General features: G+C 43.1%; 1 protein-coding gene across 1 annotated transcript; it reads left to right on the top strand.

Moving 5' to 3' along the window:
* The first annotated feature begins 1,654 nt into the window (after positions 1-1,654).
* On the top strand, positions 1,655-18,639 carry TYMS (thymidylate synthetase). The gene is made up of 7 exons (XM_048840412.2): positions 1,655-1,960; positions 3,209-3,282; positions 8,274-8,448; positions 10,360-10,461; positions 14,091-14,266; positions 16,577-16,648; positions 17,921-18,639. Exons 1-7 carry the CDS (start codon positions 1,795-1,797, stop codon positions 18,056-18,058), a joined length of 903 nt encoding a protein of 300 aa, XP_048696369.1. The 5' UTR covers positions 1,655-1,794; the 3' UTR covers positions 18,059-18,639.
* The last annotated feature ends 11 nt before the right edge of the window (positions 18,640-18,650 follow it).

Raw genomic sequence — 18,650 nt, forward strand, 5'->3', positions numbered from 1 at the left:
TGGGGGGCTTGGGGCTTCTCTAGCCATGGTGGGTGACAGTGAGGGGGCAGGGCAGGGACAGAAGGGGCAGGGCCGGAGGCTAGCCTCCTAGAATAGGGGGTTCACACGCTGCCCATGATCTCTTTCTTGAGTGGTAACAGCTAATTTATACCCCATCATTTTGTATGTATAGTTGGGATTATGCTTTCCGACATGCATTACTTTGCAATACAGAGGGAGGCATCTATTTTCCTCTTTTCTTCATCTGTTTTCAATGCCCCTGTAAGACTTTCTACTTCCCTGGCTGTCTTGTATGCTAGCATTGTCTTCCTGTGAGTTTTAAGAGAAGGGAACCTTATGTCCCGTCTCTGCACTTATTTCTAGGCTTGACAGAAATTCTCCCTTTTCACGCCTCTAGATAAACCCAGTCTACTGATTACTGTACATAAGAAAGTGTCAGATGCTACATACATATAGAAAGGTTTCAGAGTAGCAGCCGTGTTAGTCTGTATTCGCAAAAAGAAAAGGAGTACTTGTGGCACCTTAGAGACTAACCAATTTACTTGGTTAGTCTCTAAGGTGCCACAAGTACTCCTTTTCTTTATACATATAGAAAGGGGACTTCAAGTGCATGACAACACTGAAATTTCCAGAGACCTGAAAAGATTCTTGTAACAAAAGATATGTTTGTAAGGGAACAACAACAATGTATAACGATTGCCTCTCTAAACAGGGAGGATGTAGTTGTCCTAAACACTGTAAACAAAAGCTTACGCTCAATAAATTTGTTAGTCTCCAAGGTGCCTAAAGTACTCCTCCTAACACACAGTCGATCAGGAAGGCACTTTGGCAGTCACTTCCTAACCAGTAGAGAGGAACCACCCCTATGAAAATGTTTTATGCTGAAGATTTTAGCAAAAGTGGTAAAAACATAAATCTAATAATTTTATTGAAATAAATAATGGTCATGGGCTACTGTAGATATACCTTGTTGAGCATCAATCTGAATTAATGGAAAATCCCAGGGGGAATAATCAGCACCATCAAACTACGAAAAAAGGCATACTAGTGGATGCATCCGATGAAGTGAGCAGTAGCTCACAAAAGCTTATGCTCAAATAAATTGGTTAGTCCCTAAGGTGCCACTAGTCCTCCTTTTCTTTTTGCGAATACAGACTAACAGGGCTGTTACTCTGAAACCTATCAAACTACCTAGGCCATTATCAGCTCCAGAGCTACAGGAAGAATTGAATCTAAATAGGCTTCTTTTTGTTTCACAAAGTAGTTACAGAGAAAGAGAGGGGGGACACCCCACCCCAGCGCTGAGTCCAAGAAGAAACCCACTCCTGGAGTCTCCCCTTTTCCTGGGCTGTTTGGTTGCCCTGGGCCCGGCACAATCACAGATTTTGAAGTGGGGAAGGCCCATGGTGATGGTCGGCTCTGACCCCCCGAGCAGAGCAGAGGCCAAAGAGAGCCTCCCTGCCTGAATTCCCCGGCCCGCCGCCAGGGAGCGGGGCGCCTCGTGAGACACGCGGCGGCTGCAGCCTGGGGTCTGCGCCAGCAGGGGGCCCTGGGTACCGGGCTATTCAGCTCGGTGCTGCGGCCCGGCAGCCAAGCCCCTTTCCTCACGGCCTGGTGGGGGGATGGGGTGTCCCGGCCCTGCCCACGCTGGGTCACGGGGAAGGAAGCGGCGCCGCCCAAGGCGCCTCCCGCGCGCGCGCCCGGCCCTACGATTGGCTGGCGCCTGGCGGGCCGGGGGTGGCGCCAGTTCGAAGCGCGGGCCCGCCGCGCCAGCTCGCCCCGGCCAGCCCCGCCATGTCCGCCGCGCGCGAGCCGCAGAGCCCGGCGCCCCCGCCGCACGGGGAGCTGCAGTACCTGGGGCAGGTCCAGCACATCCTGCAGCGCGGCCACCGGAAGGAGGATCGGACCGGGACCGGCACCATCTCCGCGTTCGGGCTGCAGGCGCGGTACAGCCTGAGAGGTGACTGCCAGAGTCACTGGCGTGGCGGGGACCTCTCGGCCCGCTCCCCGCAGCCTCCCCCTCCCCATGGGCTCACTCTCCCCACAGACCTCTCCATCCCACGGGCTCCCCCTCCCCAGACCCCCTCCACCCCATGTGCCCCTCCAGTCCCTCACCGCATCCCACCAGCTGCCCCCCGGTCTGGTGCCTGGCAGACCTGTCAAGCGCTTCACATCGCCCCCCCCGCCCCCCCCGAGCTGGCTGCCAGCATCCATCTCCTCTTGCCCCAGACCCACACCCCCATTGCTGTTTGCCCCACTCTTGGCTGCACCTGCCCCTCCAACTTGTCATGGGCGTCTGAGGAAGTGCTGCTCAACCCCCTCCTGTTGTCTTCTGGGTGACAGCCTCTATCACCTTTCTTGCAGGGGAGGGGAGGCCATTGTGCCACATCTTAGAGGGCAGCGCTGTCTATGGGCACTGGCCCTTGCTGCTGCTGCTGCTGAACTCTGCTCTAGTCCAGACCCCATCTTTTATAGGCAGGGATTGGGTGGGGGTAATCCAGATATGGGCAGGTGTAACTCCCACCTACAGGGAAGAGCCTCCGGTTGCCCTACCTCCTTACACATAAGGTCCCTAAACCCATCTGCTCCTCTCCTTTTTTTTTTTTTTTATTGCCCTAGGTGCGGGGTGGCTGAGTCCCCTTGCATCTGTCCCCCATCGTTGCCTTATGGAGAAAAAACAAGAGACTGGTCCAGGTTAACCTCCTGAGACAGTTTTACCACCACCCTGTCTAGCAGGTATCCTAGGTCTGATTCACCTCCATGTTAGTAAAGTAGACTTGACCAGAACTTTATCATGAGCCTCTGAATTCAACTGCATGTATGCATATTTTACCTTGCCATAGGCTCTTAACTGCACCCCATGGTTGAGTTTTATGAATGATACATTTCTAATTAAAATCTCTGTCTTTATCTGGCAATGTACTTGGCTCCAAAGACCATTTTTTAGGAATAAGGTTAGATGCCTGTTTTCCTTGCCCCAGCAAAGCAGTAGTAGAATTTACACTCATCATTGCATGCTTTCCTGACTGTTACAGTGCTAAGTTCTAAATGAGTGCTCCAATAAACTAGGCTCTTATTGTGATAGTATATAATGCACATGCACCACAGATCAGTGTCTAAGCTTTAACACTTTTAGTATTTATAAGTGAAAAGCAATCCATGGTATTTGATGAGTGAGAATTGACTTTGCTGCTTTGACCTTTTTCAGATCAGTTTCCTTTGCTGACGACAAAACGAGTGTTCTGGAAGGGAGTGCTGGAAGAGCTGCTATGGTTTATCAAGGTATGATGCATGGTTGTTATGTGCATTGTCTATAGAGTATATCCCACTATGGACTAGTGTATTTGAAACACTTACAGATGTTTCCATTCATACAGGGAACAAACAAGTTATGACATTCTAGTATTTTTCCAACTTAATAATAAGTCTAATAGCTTCAAAACATTTTGTTAATTTTGGTTAAGGTGCTAGTACAATCTGGAGGGAATGCTGGTTAAATCTTACCTTGCTTCTTTTTAGTGAAATATTCTGAAGTGTTGAAGGACTTGTGTACACTAGAAAGTTTTGCTCCTTAAACTATACTGCTGTAGTTAAAACAGGAAAACTCTATGTGAATGCTTTTATACTGGTATAGCTTATTCCTGTTCTGTCACCAAAATGAGATACTCCAGGATAAGGCACTCTTATACTGGTATAACTGCATCGATCCTAGGCTTTTTACCAATACAACTCTTTGCAAAATAAATAAATAAATAAATAAATTACACTTCTAATAGACGATCACACCTCTAAGGGTATGTCTGCACTACGAAATTAAGTCGATTTTATAGAAGTCAATTTTTAGAAACCGATTTTATACAGTCGATTGCGTATATCCGCATTAAGTTGGTGGAGTGCGTTCTCACTACTGTGGCTATCATCTACTTACAGAGCGGTGCACTGTGGGTAGCTATCCCACAGTTCCCACAGTCTCCGCTGCCCACTGGAATTCTGGGTTAAGCTCCCAAGGCCGGATAGGGCAAAAACATTGTCGTGGGTGGTTTTGGGTACATATCGTCAGGCCCCCCTCCGTTGCTCCCTCCATGAAAGCAACGGCAGACAATCGTTTTGTGCCTTTTTTCCTGGGTTACCTGTGTAGACGCCATACCTCGGCAAGCATGGAGCCCTCTCAGCTCACCGTCACCGTACGTCTCCTGGGTGCTACACAGCAGCAGCTACCGTACATCTCCGGGGTGCTACACAGCAGCAGCTCCTTGCCTTTGCGGCAGAGAGTGCAGTAGGACTGATCACTGTCGTACATCTCCTGGGAGCTCCTGGCAGACCTCGGTGAGGTCGATCGGGGTGCCTGGACAGACATGGCTAGTCTCCTCTTAAAGCACCGAATGGGAGACAGAGACTCCAGGTCATTCTCTTCTTTAAGTTTTTCGTCTCATGGAGATTCAGTCCTGCCTAGAATATCATGTGAGCTGGAGGCTTCTGCCTCAGGCTGCTCTGCCCCCGGCAGCACCATGCGGTCGCACCTACCCCAGCCTACTATAGGCTGAGCAAGTGCAGAATGGTGGTAGAATGTGTCTTTGGACGTTTAAAAGCTCGCTGGCGCTGTTTGCTGACTAGGTCAGACCTCAGAGCAACCAACATTCCCATTGTTATTGCTGCTTGCTGTGTGCTCCATAATATCTGTGAGAGTAAGGGAGAGACATTTATGGCAGGTGGGAGGTTGAGGCGAATCGCTTGGCATCTGATTTTCAGCAGCCAGACACCAGGGCGATTAGAAGAGCACAACAAGGCATGCTGCACATCAGAGAGGCTTTGAAAACCAGTTACACTGAAGCCTGGCCAGTCAGGAAACAGTTGTGTGTGTTTCTTCTTGATGCAAACCCACCCTCTTTGTTGATTTTAATTCCCTGTAAGCCAGCCACCCTTCCCCCCCCTTCGAAATAAAGTAACTATTGTTTTGAAACCATACATTTTCTTTATTAATTTTAAAAAAAAGAGAGATAACGGACGAGGTAGCCTGGGTGGGGTGGGGTGGGGGAGGAGGGAGGGACAAGGTCACAGGGCTTATTGTAGCCACACTAAAAATCAAACTGTTTGAGTGACAGCCTTCTGTTTCTTGGGCCATCCTCTGGAGTGAAGTGGCTGGGTGCCCAGAGCGCCGCCCCCCCCCCCCCCCCCCCCCGTGTTCTTGGGTGTCTGGGTGAGGAGGCTATGGAACATGGGGAGGAGGGTATCATAGAATATCAGAAAGAAAAGGAGTACTTGTGGCACCTTAGAGACTAACCGATTTATTTGAGCATAAGCTTTCGTGAGCTACAGCTCACTTCATCGGATGCATACTGTGGAAACTGCAGAAGACATTATATACACAGAGACCATGAAACAATACCTCCTCCCATCCCACTCTCCTGCTGGTAATAGCTTATCTAAAGTGATCACTCTCCTTACAATGTGTATGAAAATCAAGGTGGGCCATTTCCAGCACAAATCCAGGTTTTCTCACCCCACCCCCCCCAAAAAACAAAACAAAACAAAAAACACACGCACACACAAACTCACTCTCCTGCTGGTAATAGCTTATCCACAGTGACCACTCTCCCTACAATGTGCATGATAATCAAGGTGGGCCATCACACCATCACAGGGCCTAATAACATCAGCCACACTATCAGAGGCTCGTTCACCTGCACATCCACCAATGTGATATATGCCATCATGTGCCAGCAATGCCCCTCTGCCATGTACATTGGTCAAACTGGACAGTCTCTACGTAAAAGAATAAATGGACACAAATCAGATGTCAAGAATTATAACATTCATAAACCAGTCGGAGAACACTTCAATCTCTCTGGTCACGCAATTACAGACATGAAGGTCGCTATCTTAAAACAAAAAAACTTCAAATCCAGACTCCAGCGAGAAACTGCTGAATTGGAATTCATTTGCAAATTGGATACTATTAATTTAGGCTTAAATAGAGACTGGGAGTGGCTAAATCATTATGCAAGGTAGCCTATTTCCCCTTGTTTTTTCCTACCCCTACCCCCCCTCCCCCCCAACGTTCTGGTTAAACTTGGATTTATGCTAGAAATGGCCCACCTTGATTATCATACACATTGTAAGGAGAGTGATCAGTTTGGATGAGCTGTTACCAGCAGGAGAGCGAGTTTGTGTGTGTATGGGGGTAGGGGGTGAGAAAACCTGGATTTGTGCTGGAAATGGCCCACCTTGATTTTCATGCACATTGTAGGGAGAGTGGTCACTTTGGATGGGCTATTACCAGCAGGAGAGTGAGTTTGTGTGGGGGGGGGAAGGCGGAGGGTGAGAAAACCTGGATTTGTACTGGAAATGGCCCAACTTGATTATCATACACATTGTAAGGAGAGTGATCACTTTAGATAAGCTATTACCAGCAGGAGAGTGGGGTGGGAGGAGGTATTGTTTCATGGTCTCTGTGTATATAATGTCTTCTGCAGTTTCCACAGTATACATCCGATGAAGTGAGCTGTAGCTCATGAAAGCTTATGCTCAAATAAATTGGTTAGTCTCTAAGGTGCCACAAGTACTCCTTTTCTTTTTGCGAATACAGACTAACACGGCTGTTACTCTGAAACCTATAGAATATCAGGGTTGGAAGGGACCTCAGGAGATCATCTAGTCCAACCCCCTGCTCAAAGCAGGACCAATCCCCAATTTTTGCCCCAGATCCCTAAATTGCCCCCTCAGGGATTGAACTCACAACCCTGGGTTTAAGCTGGCCAATGTCAAACCACTGAGCTGTCCCTCCCACGGTTATACAGTGGATGCAGCAGGGGTCTGTGCTCTTGTTGGCTATCCTGCAGCTCCAACAGACACTTCATCATGTCCATTTGCTCCCCCATTAGCCTCAGCATCGCGTCCTGCCTCTGCTATTCGCACTCACTCAATTCTTTCCTGGCCTCTGCCACTGAATGCCTCCATGCATTAAACTGTGCCCTATCAGTGCAGGAGGACTGCATGAGCTCGGAAAACATGTCATCGTGAGCGGTTTTTTTCGCCTTCTAATCTGCGATAACTTCAGGGACAAAGATGATAAGGGGAGTGTAGAAACATTCTACGATTCTGGGGAGACTGCATGGTCACCTGTGCTGCTGAGTTCGCCACACTGACCAAACAGGAAACGAAATTCAAAAGTTCCCGGGGTTTTTCCTGTGTACCTGGCTAGTGCATTGGAGTTCAAAGTGCTGTTCAGAGCAGTCATAATGGAGCACTCTGGGATAGCTCCTGGAGGCCAATACCATCAATTTGCATCCGCACTATCCCAAATTCGACCCAGCAAGGTCGATTTTAGCACTACTCCCCTCGTCGGGGAGGAGTACAGAAGTCAATTTTAAGAGCCCTTTAGGTTGACGGAATGGGGTTGGTTGTGTGGATGCAGTCATTTTTAAATCGACCTAACGCGGCTAAATTCGACCTAATCCAATAGTGGAGACCAGGGCTACCAAGCATAGTTTATGCTGGTAAAACTTGTGTAGACAAGTGCTAAGATGTTGTGTTGCCCTATCGATGTTCCCTGATGCGATTCTGAGTAGCATTTGATTAAATGCTGGTACATCGGGACTTGAAAAATCAACTTATCCAGATATCAGTTTTTTGAAGAACTTAATGCTTTTTTAAAAAGGAAGCCTTATCCTTTCAATTGTAAGGGCTAGAACCTTTCAGATGTCAACCAGCACAGTGCTGTACTCTGAGACTGTAGACGTGTTTTGATAGCAGATAATATTTAAGTCTCTATTCGCTTTCAGTGCTATTTTAAACTCAGAGGATTTGTTTTCTTATTCTCATCTCTAGGTTTTATACAAAGTGGCAGAGTAGAATATGGGAGCCTACCATCTGCTCAGTGACTAAACAGAACTTCCAACTATTTCTAGTTGGCATCTCTCAAGAGCATGTAATTTAAGCTTCAAGAAAACAGAAAAAACATGCAAAAGAGAAGGGACTGCATAAACTTTTCCCCCCACAATGACTTGTAAGACAGTTCACGAAGGCTGACAGCAGGTGCATCATGAGTAACAGAATTATACAGACATGGAACAAGTTTTTTCTTGTTTCATCAAGCAAAAAGTAAAACCTTGTTTGCTGAAGGGCCTGTGTACAAGCAACTGTAGGCAATCGCATTTATCCTTGAACCTCCATTGGCCTACAGTATACAAAGCAAGAGATGAATTAAAGATGACTAGAGCAGTATAATTCAATTCTCAGTAACATATTGTTTATAACAGTTTTATTGTGTGTAGGGTTCAACAAATGCTAAAGAGCTCTCTGCAAAAGGAGTGAAGATTTGGGATGCCAATGGATCACGTGAATTCTTGGATAAACAAGGTTTCCCTAGCAGAACAGAAGGGGATTTGGGACCAGTGTATGGTTTCCAGTGGAGACACTTTGGAGCTGAATATAAAGATATGAATACAGGTGAGGAAAGTAGATAACTTCAACAGGGGGAAACTAGAGATTTTATCTTCAGTGCTTAGTGAGACTGACAGGATTACTGTGGTACCTCACTTTCAGGAGGTTATGGAGGCATGAAAAGATAACGAGGACATTTATAATGGTAACTGAGAACCAGAATAAGTAGGTCTTTTTGGGAGGTTATATTGAGCTTCTAGGAAAGCCTACCATTATGAAATATGCAGTATTGCAGGCAGTAGCCTATTTATAGAATGGGTGAATCATAGGCAGTACACTGTTCTGCTAATGTGCTGGTATATCACCTGTAGGTGGGAGGATATTTTGGTTTCCATGCCCATTTAGTTCTTTGCCTCTCTGCTGAGGCTGCCAGCAGAGGTGCCAATTGTAACAGGACACTTTTTTTTTAAACTACACTAAAATCACTCATTTCAGAGAGCTGCTATTATTAATTTGTATAATTAGCACATTAATTTGTGCTGTTTACAGGAAAGTATCATTGGAAAATCATGACTCTCCCACGCTTAGCTTTCATAATGATGTTGGGGGTGGTGAACTAATGTCTTATTCAACCATCAAAAAGTATTTTCTCCATCTAAAAAGGCAAGTAAAAATGTAAAGAAGAATTCCAGTACTTCACACTATATCAACCTGGGCATAATTTCTTTTTTAAAGAGAGCACTTTTATACCAGAACAATCTCCACATATTCATATGTTGGTATAGGACAAAGAAAAGGCAGGTAGTCAGTCTATTGGATAGCAGGCCAGTAAAAATGATCAGCACCAAGTAACCAAAATTGTTTTATGGCCCCCTGGCCTCGTATTTCACTTGTTCTTCAAATTTCTCTTGGATTAAGGTACCTTTGATTTCCCATGTAAAGGATAAGCCTTTGTTTAAAATGATGATATAGAAATTTATTATTTTAATTGAGGCGGTTTAACAGTTGTCATGATATGAACTAATAGTTTGTAGCATCTTGTTACCCATTGAAATCTGGCTTTTGTGCATTCTCAAACACAGGACTTAAGGGTGATAAAAATAGCATGTTAGTTCCACTCTATTTAAACTCTGTAGGCTCTAAGACCCACTGTCAGACATACAGACAGACCTCTCAATTATTCTCCAAGGTCTCAGGTTTCATTTAAAGTTTTTAGCTGTTGTGCTAGAGAAGAAAATGTTCAATCATGGGCTGTGTCTACACTATGGACACTATAGCAACAGTGCTGTAGCTATGCCACTGTAACCGCAAAGTGTGGCTGCAGACTACAGCAATGGAAGGGGTTTTTTCCATTGCTGTAGGGACTCCATCTCCCCAAGCAATGGTAGCTAGGTCAACAGAAGCATTCTTTCATCAATCTAACTGTGCCTACTCTGGGGGTTAGGTTTGCATAGCTACAGCACTCAGGAGTGTGGATTTTTCACACCTCTAAGTGCCGTAGCTATCTTCATGTACGTTTTAAATGTAGACCTGGCCTTGGGGTGTAAGGATGCAGACACTTATGTGAGTTTGCAGAGAGAGTGAAAGAATAGCTCTGGGGTGTGTATGACCCCATTTCAGGAGGTACTAACCCCAGTGCTAGTGATGATGCTTTAAGTGTCAACAATAACTATTTCACTTCTCAAAGCATGCAAGAAAAGAGGGGAAGGGGACACCACCTTTTCCCAAAGCTTGGAGCACTCATCTGGGGCTCCCAAAGGACTACCCAGAAGAGAGAGAGGGAAGGCTCAGAAGATGTATTAAGGTGTAAACCTTTAACAATCCCAGGTGGGATCAGAAGAGGGCACAATTAATGTAATTTTTCTGAAGGGTGTGGGCTTGGCTTCCAAAAGGATTTTTTGGGGCAGCTCTAAGCTATTGTTAAAACAACCTTAGGCTGTCTGACTTATTTAAACCTTGTCTGGTAACTTTCTTCAGATTACTCTGACCAAGGAGTGGACCAGCTGCAGAATGTAATTGACACAATCAAAAACAATCCAGATGACAGAAGAATCATCATGTGTGCTTGGAATCCCAAAGGTACAGAAGTGTGTGTGTGTGAAGTGAATGTAGTTGCACCTTACCAAGTTGCATGCTAAGCTATATCATTGGTGCTCAGTTAGTCCTGAAAGTTTGTATAATTACCAGATCCTGTGTCTACAGCCGGCTCTGGTGGTGGTGGTGGTTACATTTTTCTGCAAGAAAAGGTGAGCTTACACAACTGATATGTGATTTCATGTTCTATAAATGGTTGGGTGAATTATAACCTGAATTCTCCTGTTTCTCATGATTCTCACTGATGTGAGAGGATATTCAGGCCCCAAAACATCCTATATGATTTCAAACCTTTTCTGTCTTAGTACAAATGGAAATACATGATTATCACTGCCCTCTACATAGTCACTATTCAAAGACGCTTTGCATATAATAAAAAAACATTTAACTTGTTTTTTAAGGAAACTCATAATTGAAAAATATAATCAAGCAGCTGTTTGTTTTTTACTGTGTATTAAATTATAGGATTATACTCAAAATTTGGGGAGAAGAGAACAAAGCTTAAAAAAAAAAAATTACAATGCTCTTTTTCGTAGTTGTTAGAATCTTTTCTGAAGAAAGGAGCCTGTTTAAGAACTTTAGGAATTAAAGGTACTCAACAGCTAGAAGAGCGGGAGATGCCAACAAGCAGCAGCCAGTTACAAAATTGTCGTTTTAGCTGTTTTCCCTGCTATAGTTAGAGCCAGTTTCCAAAAAGGCATGCTGGGGAAAGGTTCCCATTAAATGGCAACTGTACAGTAGGTGGAGGGTTAATAGGGATCAGGCAGGTCAAAGGAGTGTGATACCTTGGATGTCCAGCTGTCAGTTTAAAATCAACAAAGCCAAAACTGGGTTCTTAATCTTCCCCACCAAGTCTTCCCCCTTTTCTCAGTCACAGTGGACACCATTATCTTCTCTGTCACTTGGCATCTTTAACTTGACCATTTCTCTAGATTCTAACATTTGGGCTGTGTCTAAATCATGGTTTCCCTAACTGTGGTGTATCATATATTCCATCAGTTCACTTCACAGCCATTTCTTTTTTTCTTTTTCTTTTTTTTTTTAAGAACGTGGTACATGAACCAGTAAGTTTAGGGTCTGCTGGTCTAAATCTCGTTGATCCTTCCTGCCTAACATCTCTATACTTCTTCCTTCTCTGTCCACACAGTTCACTCATCTAGTCTCCCATCATTTCGACTCCTGCAACATTCTGTTGTTTGACCTTGACAAATACAGTCTCACCCAGCTTATATCCATTCAAAATGCTTCCGCAAAGATCATTGTCCTAGTTTGTTTGATCATGTCACCCGCTTTTGCATCCATTCTTTCTCCATCGCCTCAAATGTAATCTACTTGCCTTTACCGTCAGGGCCCTTCACAGCCTATCCTCATGCTACCTATCGTCTCTCATATCCTGCCAAGATGTTGACTCCCACTTCCACCTTGCCAGTGACATCAACCTTTATCACCCACTTGTTCAGTTTCCAAAAAAATACCTTCATGCTTTCTTCCATTCTGTCTCTCATGCATAGGAAGAGCTGCACATAAACATCTACTAAACCACTTAACTGTCATTTAAATTCCTCCTTAAAACTCCCCTTTGCCATGATATCTACAAAAATGTGACTGAAGTAGGCATATTATACTAATTTAGATGGAATAAATGGACCCCAAGAGCAAGTGGTGTTAACATGACCCTGAAACTGTCCAACCTTAAACTTAAAGAGGTTTGGTATACAGAGACTGCAGCTTGCTTGTATCAAGGCAAACACACCATTAAAAATCTTTTAAACCTGTTTTATTAAAGATACAGAAAAGAAGGAAAAATAGTTAAAGCACTTGAAATGTAAAGTAGTAAATAAGGCTTCCATTTTAACAACATCCCTTGTTCCCTGTCCATTTAGCAGGAGAGAGCTGTTAGAAGGAAAACCCTTGTGCTTGACAGCCTTTTTGATGGTGATAACTGTCCTTTTTTGGGGAAAAGAGAAGAAGTTAGTTGAGATGGGCTGGAGCTGGTATCACTGTTGTTGGTAAAGTCCGATCCTGTTTCCTAGAAAGCAAAACAAGACAAACTCTCAAGAGGGAAGAGAAAAGAACAACAAGGATAGAAAATGCAGCTTCTGTCTCTGGTGTTGACTTTTACTTGCTACTTCGCTGCTGGAGAAACAGGCACTGCACATGGTTTTATCAGCCATTCCAAGACCTGGCAAACTTATTCCAGCATCAAGCTGTTTAGGTGATTGCTTTTAGCTGCCTCTCTGGTCACAAGCTTACAGCAGTGTTGCAAAATATGCAGTTTTGGCCATTGAAACCAAACTCCTTATTAGACATAAGAAAAAAAGGAAGGGGCTAAGGAAAGGAAAGAAATACATTGGAGAAGGAAAGTGTGTGTGTCTGTCTGTCTCTCTCGCACGCACGCACGCATGTATGTCTGAGTCTGTGGAGGTGGTGATGTCCTCTGGCCCCCACTCTCCTGTGTGGTCTGGTCAGGACACTTCTGAGGATCAGAATAACGAAGGCCCAATGGTGTTACAGTAAATACCAGGTCCCAAAGCGACAACGGGGGTGGTGGACATGATCATTAAATTTGCTCCTTTCTTCTTCCATCTTTCAGTCAGCCATCATTTTGGATTTTTCCTAAGTCATAGTCATCCCCTTGTTCTTTTATTATTATTATTTTCATTTTATTATTTTCCTAAGGACCCCAAAAGGGGAGTGATGGGTGGAATAGCCCATCCCCTCATTATTTTGTCCAACAGTTGGGATTGATTTCCAACACAAAAATTTTGACCCATTGATTTCCAGTCCCACACTCTTCTTGTTTACCAGGCATGATGTAAACACAGTCCTTGAGTTATATCAGTAGGCCTTTTTATTTGGACTAATTGTCTTTCTGTCTTCCTTTTGCATCTTTTCCCATCAACATTTGTTGTAATAGGTTATTATAACATTTTTATGAACTTGCTCTTTTCACATGCAAGCTCACAATTAGGGTAATTGGGCCGATAAATTTACAGCAGGTGGCAGGAGTGCTCTGACTGCTGCTTATCATCCTGACCAGTATTCTCATTGTTCCCATGTGCTCCCTCATTTGTCTCTGTCCACCTGTTACTTTTTGTCTTGTACTCCCTGAGGCGGAGTATGTCCTCCTCCCCCCCACCCCCGGTGTCTGTAGTGCAATACAAATAATAAAAATTAGAGGCAGGAGCTTGTTTAAGGAGGAAAACATAGGCTGAATGACTAAAGCCCTTGACACATGCTTAATTTTACTCATGAGACTAATCTCATAAAATCAATAGGACTAATTATGTGAGTAAAATTAAGCATGTGCATAAGCGTTTGCATTATCAGGGCCTAAAACCTTTCTTCAGGGGAATTTGTACTCTGTCCATCCAGTTACTGTTAACAATAGCAGTTACATAATTAAGCAAGCAATATCTGGTAGTGGTAATAGCAGGATTTAAAAAGTCTTAATAGTAAAAGCAATAGAACTATAATATGTGGTTCAATATTGCTATTTGATGTATTTATGCATATTTATTTCTATATACATATGTATATTTTTTTTGCTCTTTCATGCTGTCTTAATACTGTTTTTTTCCCCCTCCCCCTCTTCCTGTTTTGCATCTCCTTAGATATTTCACTAATGGCTTTGCCTCCATGCCACGCTCTGTGCCAGTTTTATGTTCTAAATGGTGAACTGTCATGCCAGTTGTATCAGAGATCTGGAGACATGGGACTCGGGGTGCCTTTCAATATTGCCAGTTACTCACTTCTCACGTATATGATTGCCCATGTCACAGGCCTGAAGGTATAGTATCCTTTTGCTTAGATATTTATAGTTTGAACAGAGGACTAAAACATTAAATAGACTAACATTTATGTAGGAAGAATTGGAATGAACACAGCATTCAAAAGTTTAGATATGTACAGGAACAGGCTCTGTAGATTAATTATGTTTAATGTATGTGTTAGTGGGGTGGCCTGCACTATAAGTACTCTATAAATCTCGTTGTGGTCACTTATATCAAAGAATCTCCAAATCTTGTGGAAAAAAACTTGTCAAAATGAAGATGTATCCTGGCTTATTCCACCAGTTTATCTCCCAAAAATCTGAGTTGAGTACTTTTCCTTCTGGTGACAATGAAAAATGCCATGGGGTGTCTCTTTGTGCTACTGAAACAGCTGTCTTCAAGGTACTACCAACTTCAAGCCATTAGAAATGTCAGTGTTGTTCTGGTGGTTTTTTTGGACTAGACAGAGCATTAATTCTGTGGTTGCTGTCAGATTCCAATTTGCATATTGTGATCTGCCTACCTAAATTCCTACCATGGTTTCAATTGGATATTTTTCTCTTCTGACTGTAAATGGGTTGTATAGTACTGCTCTTTTCTGTTAGCCACCTGTTATCTTTCACCAAAGATAGCTGCGTTCTTGTGACTTGGTAGAGCAGAGATTTGTTTAATTTAAATACATTACAGTCTTTCTACTAAAATCTGACTTCCTCACTTCTTAAACATTTAATAGGGATAGTGTGATTTTTGATTCCTGGTGCTATCATCAGGAGTTGCTGCTTCCATTTTTAGCACTGAGGAGATAAAATGGGTGAGTGGAGAAAATCATGCTTTATAATAAGTAAGGACTTAGTGTAAGTTTTATATCAAAGGCAATTAAAGTAAATGAAGTTTGATGTCTCCTCCACAATGTCATTTAACTATTACATCTCCTCTTAAAGCAAAACACTTTTTGTGGGAGAGATCTGCAGTAAAGAACAACTCATAGAAGACTTGTGAATTTTTGCATAACATTAAATACTGCAATAACACTGCAGACAAATGTAGTAAATAGCTCTGCTTTTACAATCCAGTATTTCATTACATGCTATGGCTAAGAATACTGAAGCAAAATAGTGCAGATACTTTCAGGAGCAGTAAACTCTTAAGCACTAGACCTAAATCAATGATGGTAAATTGTCAGGCAATGCTTAAGTCACACAAAATGCTTATCCAGGGCGTTAGGTGCCCCTGCTGTAAGTGAAAGAAACGTTAATGCAGACAAACCAACCTGTCAACTTTCCCAGTTAGAAAAAGTACCAGCCCTTTCCCAAATGTGAGGATAGCTGCGATTTGTAGCATGTCATGAAGGCCAACAGATGTGGGCTATTTCTGATCAAGAGGCTGGGAAGAGAATTCCAAAGTTCAGGGCTCATTACGGAAAACATCCTGCTAGGCGCTCCGATTTAAACCAAGAAGACTGGCTTTCAAGTGCTTCTGCATACCATAACTATGGCAATAGTGAGGCATGTTTCTCAGCTAGGCAGGTTCAAAGCCATTTTGGATATGTCTACATTGCAGCTGGGAACATGCCTCCCAGCGTGGGCAGACAGACTTATGCTATCTCTGCTCAATCTAGTGCACTAAAAATAGCATTGTAGTGTGTGGGTGGTGGCTTCGGCTAGCTGCCAGAGTCCAAGCCCATCTTAGCTCAGGTGGCTAGCTGGAACCACTGTCTTTTCCACAATAATCATTCTGCTAGTTTTAGCATGCTAGTGTGAGTCTGTCTACCAGGGCTGAGAGGCAGACTCACAGTTGCAGTGTAGACATAACCTTAGGGCTTTGTCAGGATAGATCATGGTGCATTGGTTTCATATGATCCTGCAAGGAACTCCTTTTAATGAGTTGCTTCGGTTTCCTAAAAGAATTAAGTGCCACAGTAGTCTAATCTTGAGGTAGAAGCATGGCTCACTGTAGCACTGTTAATATCTAAGAAATATTTGCAACCTATCACTTTTGAGGTAGATGGAGAAAGCTATATTTCTCACTACCCCCATCTCCTTTCACTTGTGTTAACAGATAAATATGAGTGCTCAGTTGCTATATCTGTTGCAAAATCTTTGTTGTAGAACTTCATACTCTGCTTAGAGTAGCTTAAAATAATCGGTTACTTTAGGGAAGGACAATATTTGAACTTGTAAGGCAATGGCTTATCAAGACAATCTGGTGCAGGAGCTACACTTCAGCAACAGAGGTGCTGGGAACCTCTAGCACAAGCATTGCAATGTCATAAAGTCCTGAAATGTGCTACCTTGTTTGTCTGAACACTTTTCCCTCTTTTTCTTCAGCCTGGTGAATTCATACACACATTAGGAGATGCTCATATATATCTGAATCATGTTGAACCTTTGAAAATTCAAGTAAGTATCCATGGTGACTGGAGCCTGGCTGTCTTTTTGATATACATCTACCACAACTGGTTACTAATGGCATTTTGGGCTGTGTAAGTAGGAGCATTGCCAGCAGATCGAGGGACATGATCATTCCCCTCTATTTGACATTGGTCAGGCCTCATCTGGAGTACTGTGTCCAATTTTGGGCCCCACTCTCAAGAAAGATGTGGAAAAATTGAAAAGATTCCAGCAGAGGGCAACAAAAATATTAGAAGACTGGAACACATGACTTATGAGGAGAGGCTGAGGGAACTGGGATTGTTTAGTCTGCAGAAGAGAAGAATGAGGGGGGATTTGATAGCTGCTTTCAACTACCTGAAAGGGGGTTCCAAAGAGGATGGATCTAGACTGTTCTCAGTGGTACCAGCTGACAGAACAAGAAGTAATGGTCTCAAGTTGCAGTGGGAGAGGTTTAGATTGGATGTTAGGGAACTTTTTCACTAGGAGGGTGGTGAAGCACTGGAATGGGTTACCTAGGGAGGTGGTGGAATCTCCCTCCTTAGAGGTTTTTAAGGTCAGGCTTGATAAATTTAGTTGGGGATTGGTCCCGCTTTGAGCAGGGGGTTGGACTAGATGACCTCCTGAGGTCCCTTCCAATCCTGGTATTCTATTAACTCATAGTAATCCTGCGTTTTTAGATCTGGTACTGTGGAGACCTTTCATTGTAAATACTATCTTAATTTGCATGGCTGATCCTCTGATTTCTTCTCCAATACTCCCCTTTACCTGGGGTCAACTCTGGTTACAAGTGAAAACACTAGAATTTTGACTGAATTGTACATTAATTTGGACCAAAAGAGTGGTTATCACTCTGCAAGTCAAAGATACAAGAATTTGTACTCTAATCTTTATCATTGTTACAAAATATTAGTGTCCTTATACTTGTCTTATCAACATAACTGTAACTAACTGACTAAATGAATAAAGTGCACTTTGATGCATTATCCTTACTTACGTATATATAGTCAGTTTGCAAACCAGTAATTTTTAGTGGGTATTCTGCTGAATAAGGCTCTACAGTACTTTTTTTGGGTCTCTGACAGACTTGTTCACTTCATATCAATCTTTCCACCTTCGTCACACAAATATCTACATACTATGACGACTGAGAATGTTATGGCAGGTGAGGTCTACCTAACCAAAAGAGCTGTCTAAGTATTTGGTTTTCACTATGCACTGTTCTTTACATTTTGTACAAGATTAGCACTCAAAAGTAAGTCAAACTCTCTTTAATTTCAGCTTCAGAGGGAACTACGTCCTTTCCCAAAACTCAAGATTCTTCGTAAAATTGAAAACATCAGTGACTTCAAAGCAGATGACTTTCAGCTTGAAGACTATAACCCACATCCAGCTATTAAAATGGAGATGGCTATTTAATGCACTTAACTTTTTAAACATGATATGAGTCTGTTTCATAAGTATGTTACCTTGTCAATACTTAAGCTCAATGTGATGCTCTTAAATGTTGCTAAAACAGTTACATCACTTTGAAAGGGGTCCTGACCTAAAAGATGGACTGTTCATAGCTGTTAACCTGCTTCTGAAGTATCTAATGAAAAATGTATGTTAATGAAAGTGGCTTGCCTTTGTGCAGGTGGTCTCATTGAACCAAATCTTGGTGTAAAAGAAAAAATTAGCACCGTTTACTAGCCAGTGTTTGAGTACAGAGGTCTCCGTTGGAAGGTGACTCTGGGTTGTACATTTCTACTGTCTATAAATCATTCATGAATTGGCTGGAGCCCCCCTAAGTTGTTACTGGGTTTAAGTTAATATTTCAAGCTTTTCCTTGCTCTACACTGTAGCCTGAGTAGTGACTAGTGAGAAGTATTAGCCTTGTTCTGAATTAGTTACTTACCCTTATGCATTAGTAAGTATTTAAACAAAACAGGTGTTATAGCAGTGGATTTTTTTTAAGCTGGAGAAGAATGTTTAATAAACTTTTGTATAAATATTTTCAATGGTGTTTGGA

This window comes from Caretta caretta, chromosome 2 (assembly GCF_965140235.1).
Source record: "Caretta caretta isolate rCarCar2 chromosome 2, rCarCar1.hap1, whole genome shotgun sequence".
Classification (NCBI taxonomy): Eukaryota; Metazoa; Chordata; order Testudines; family Cheloniidae; genus Caretta; species Caretta caretta.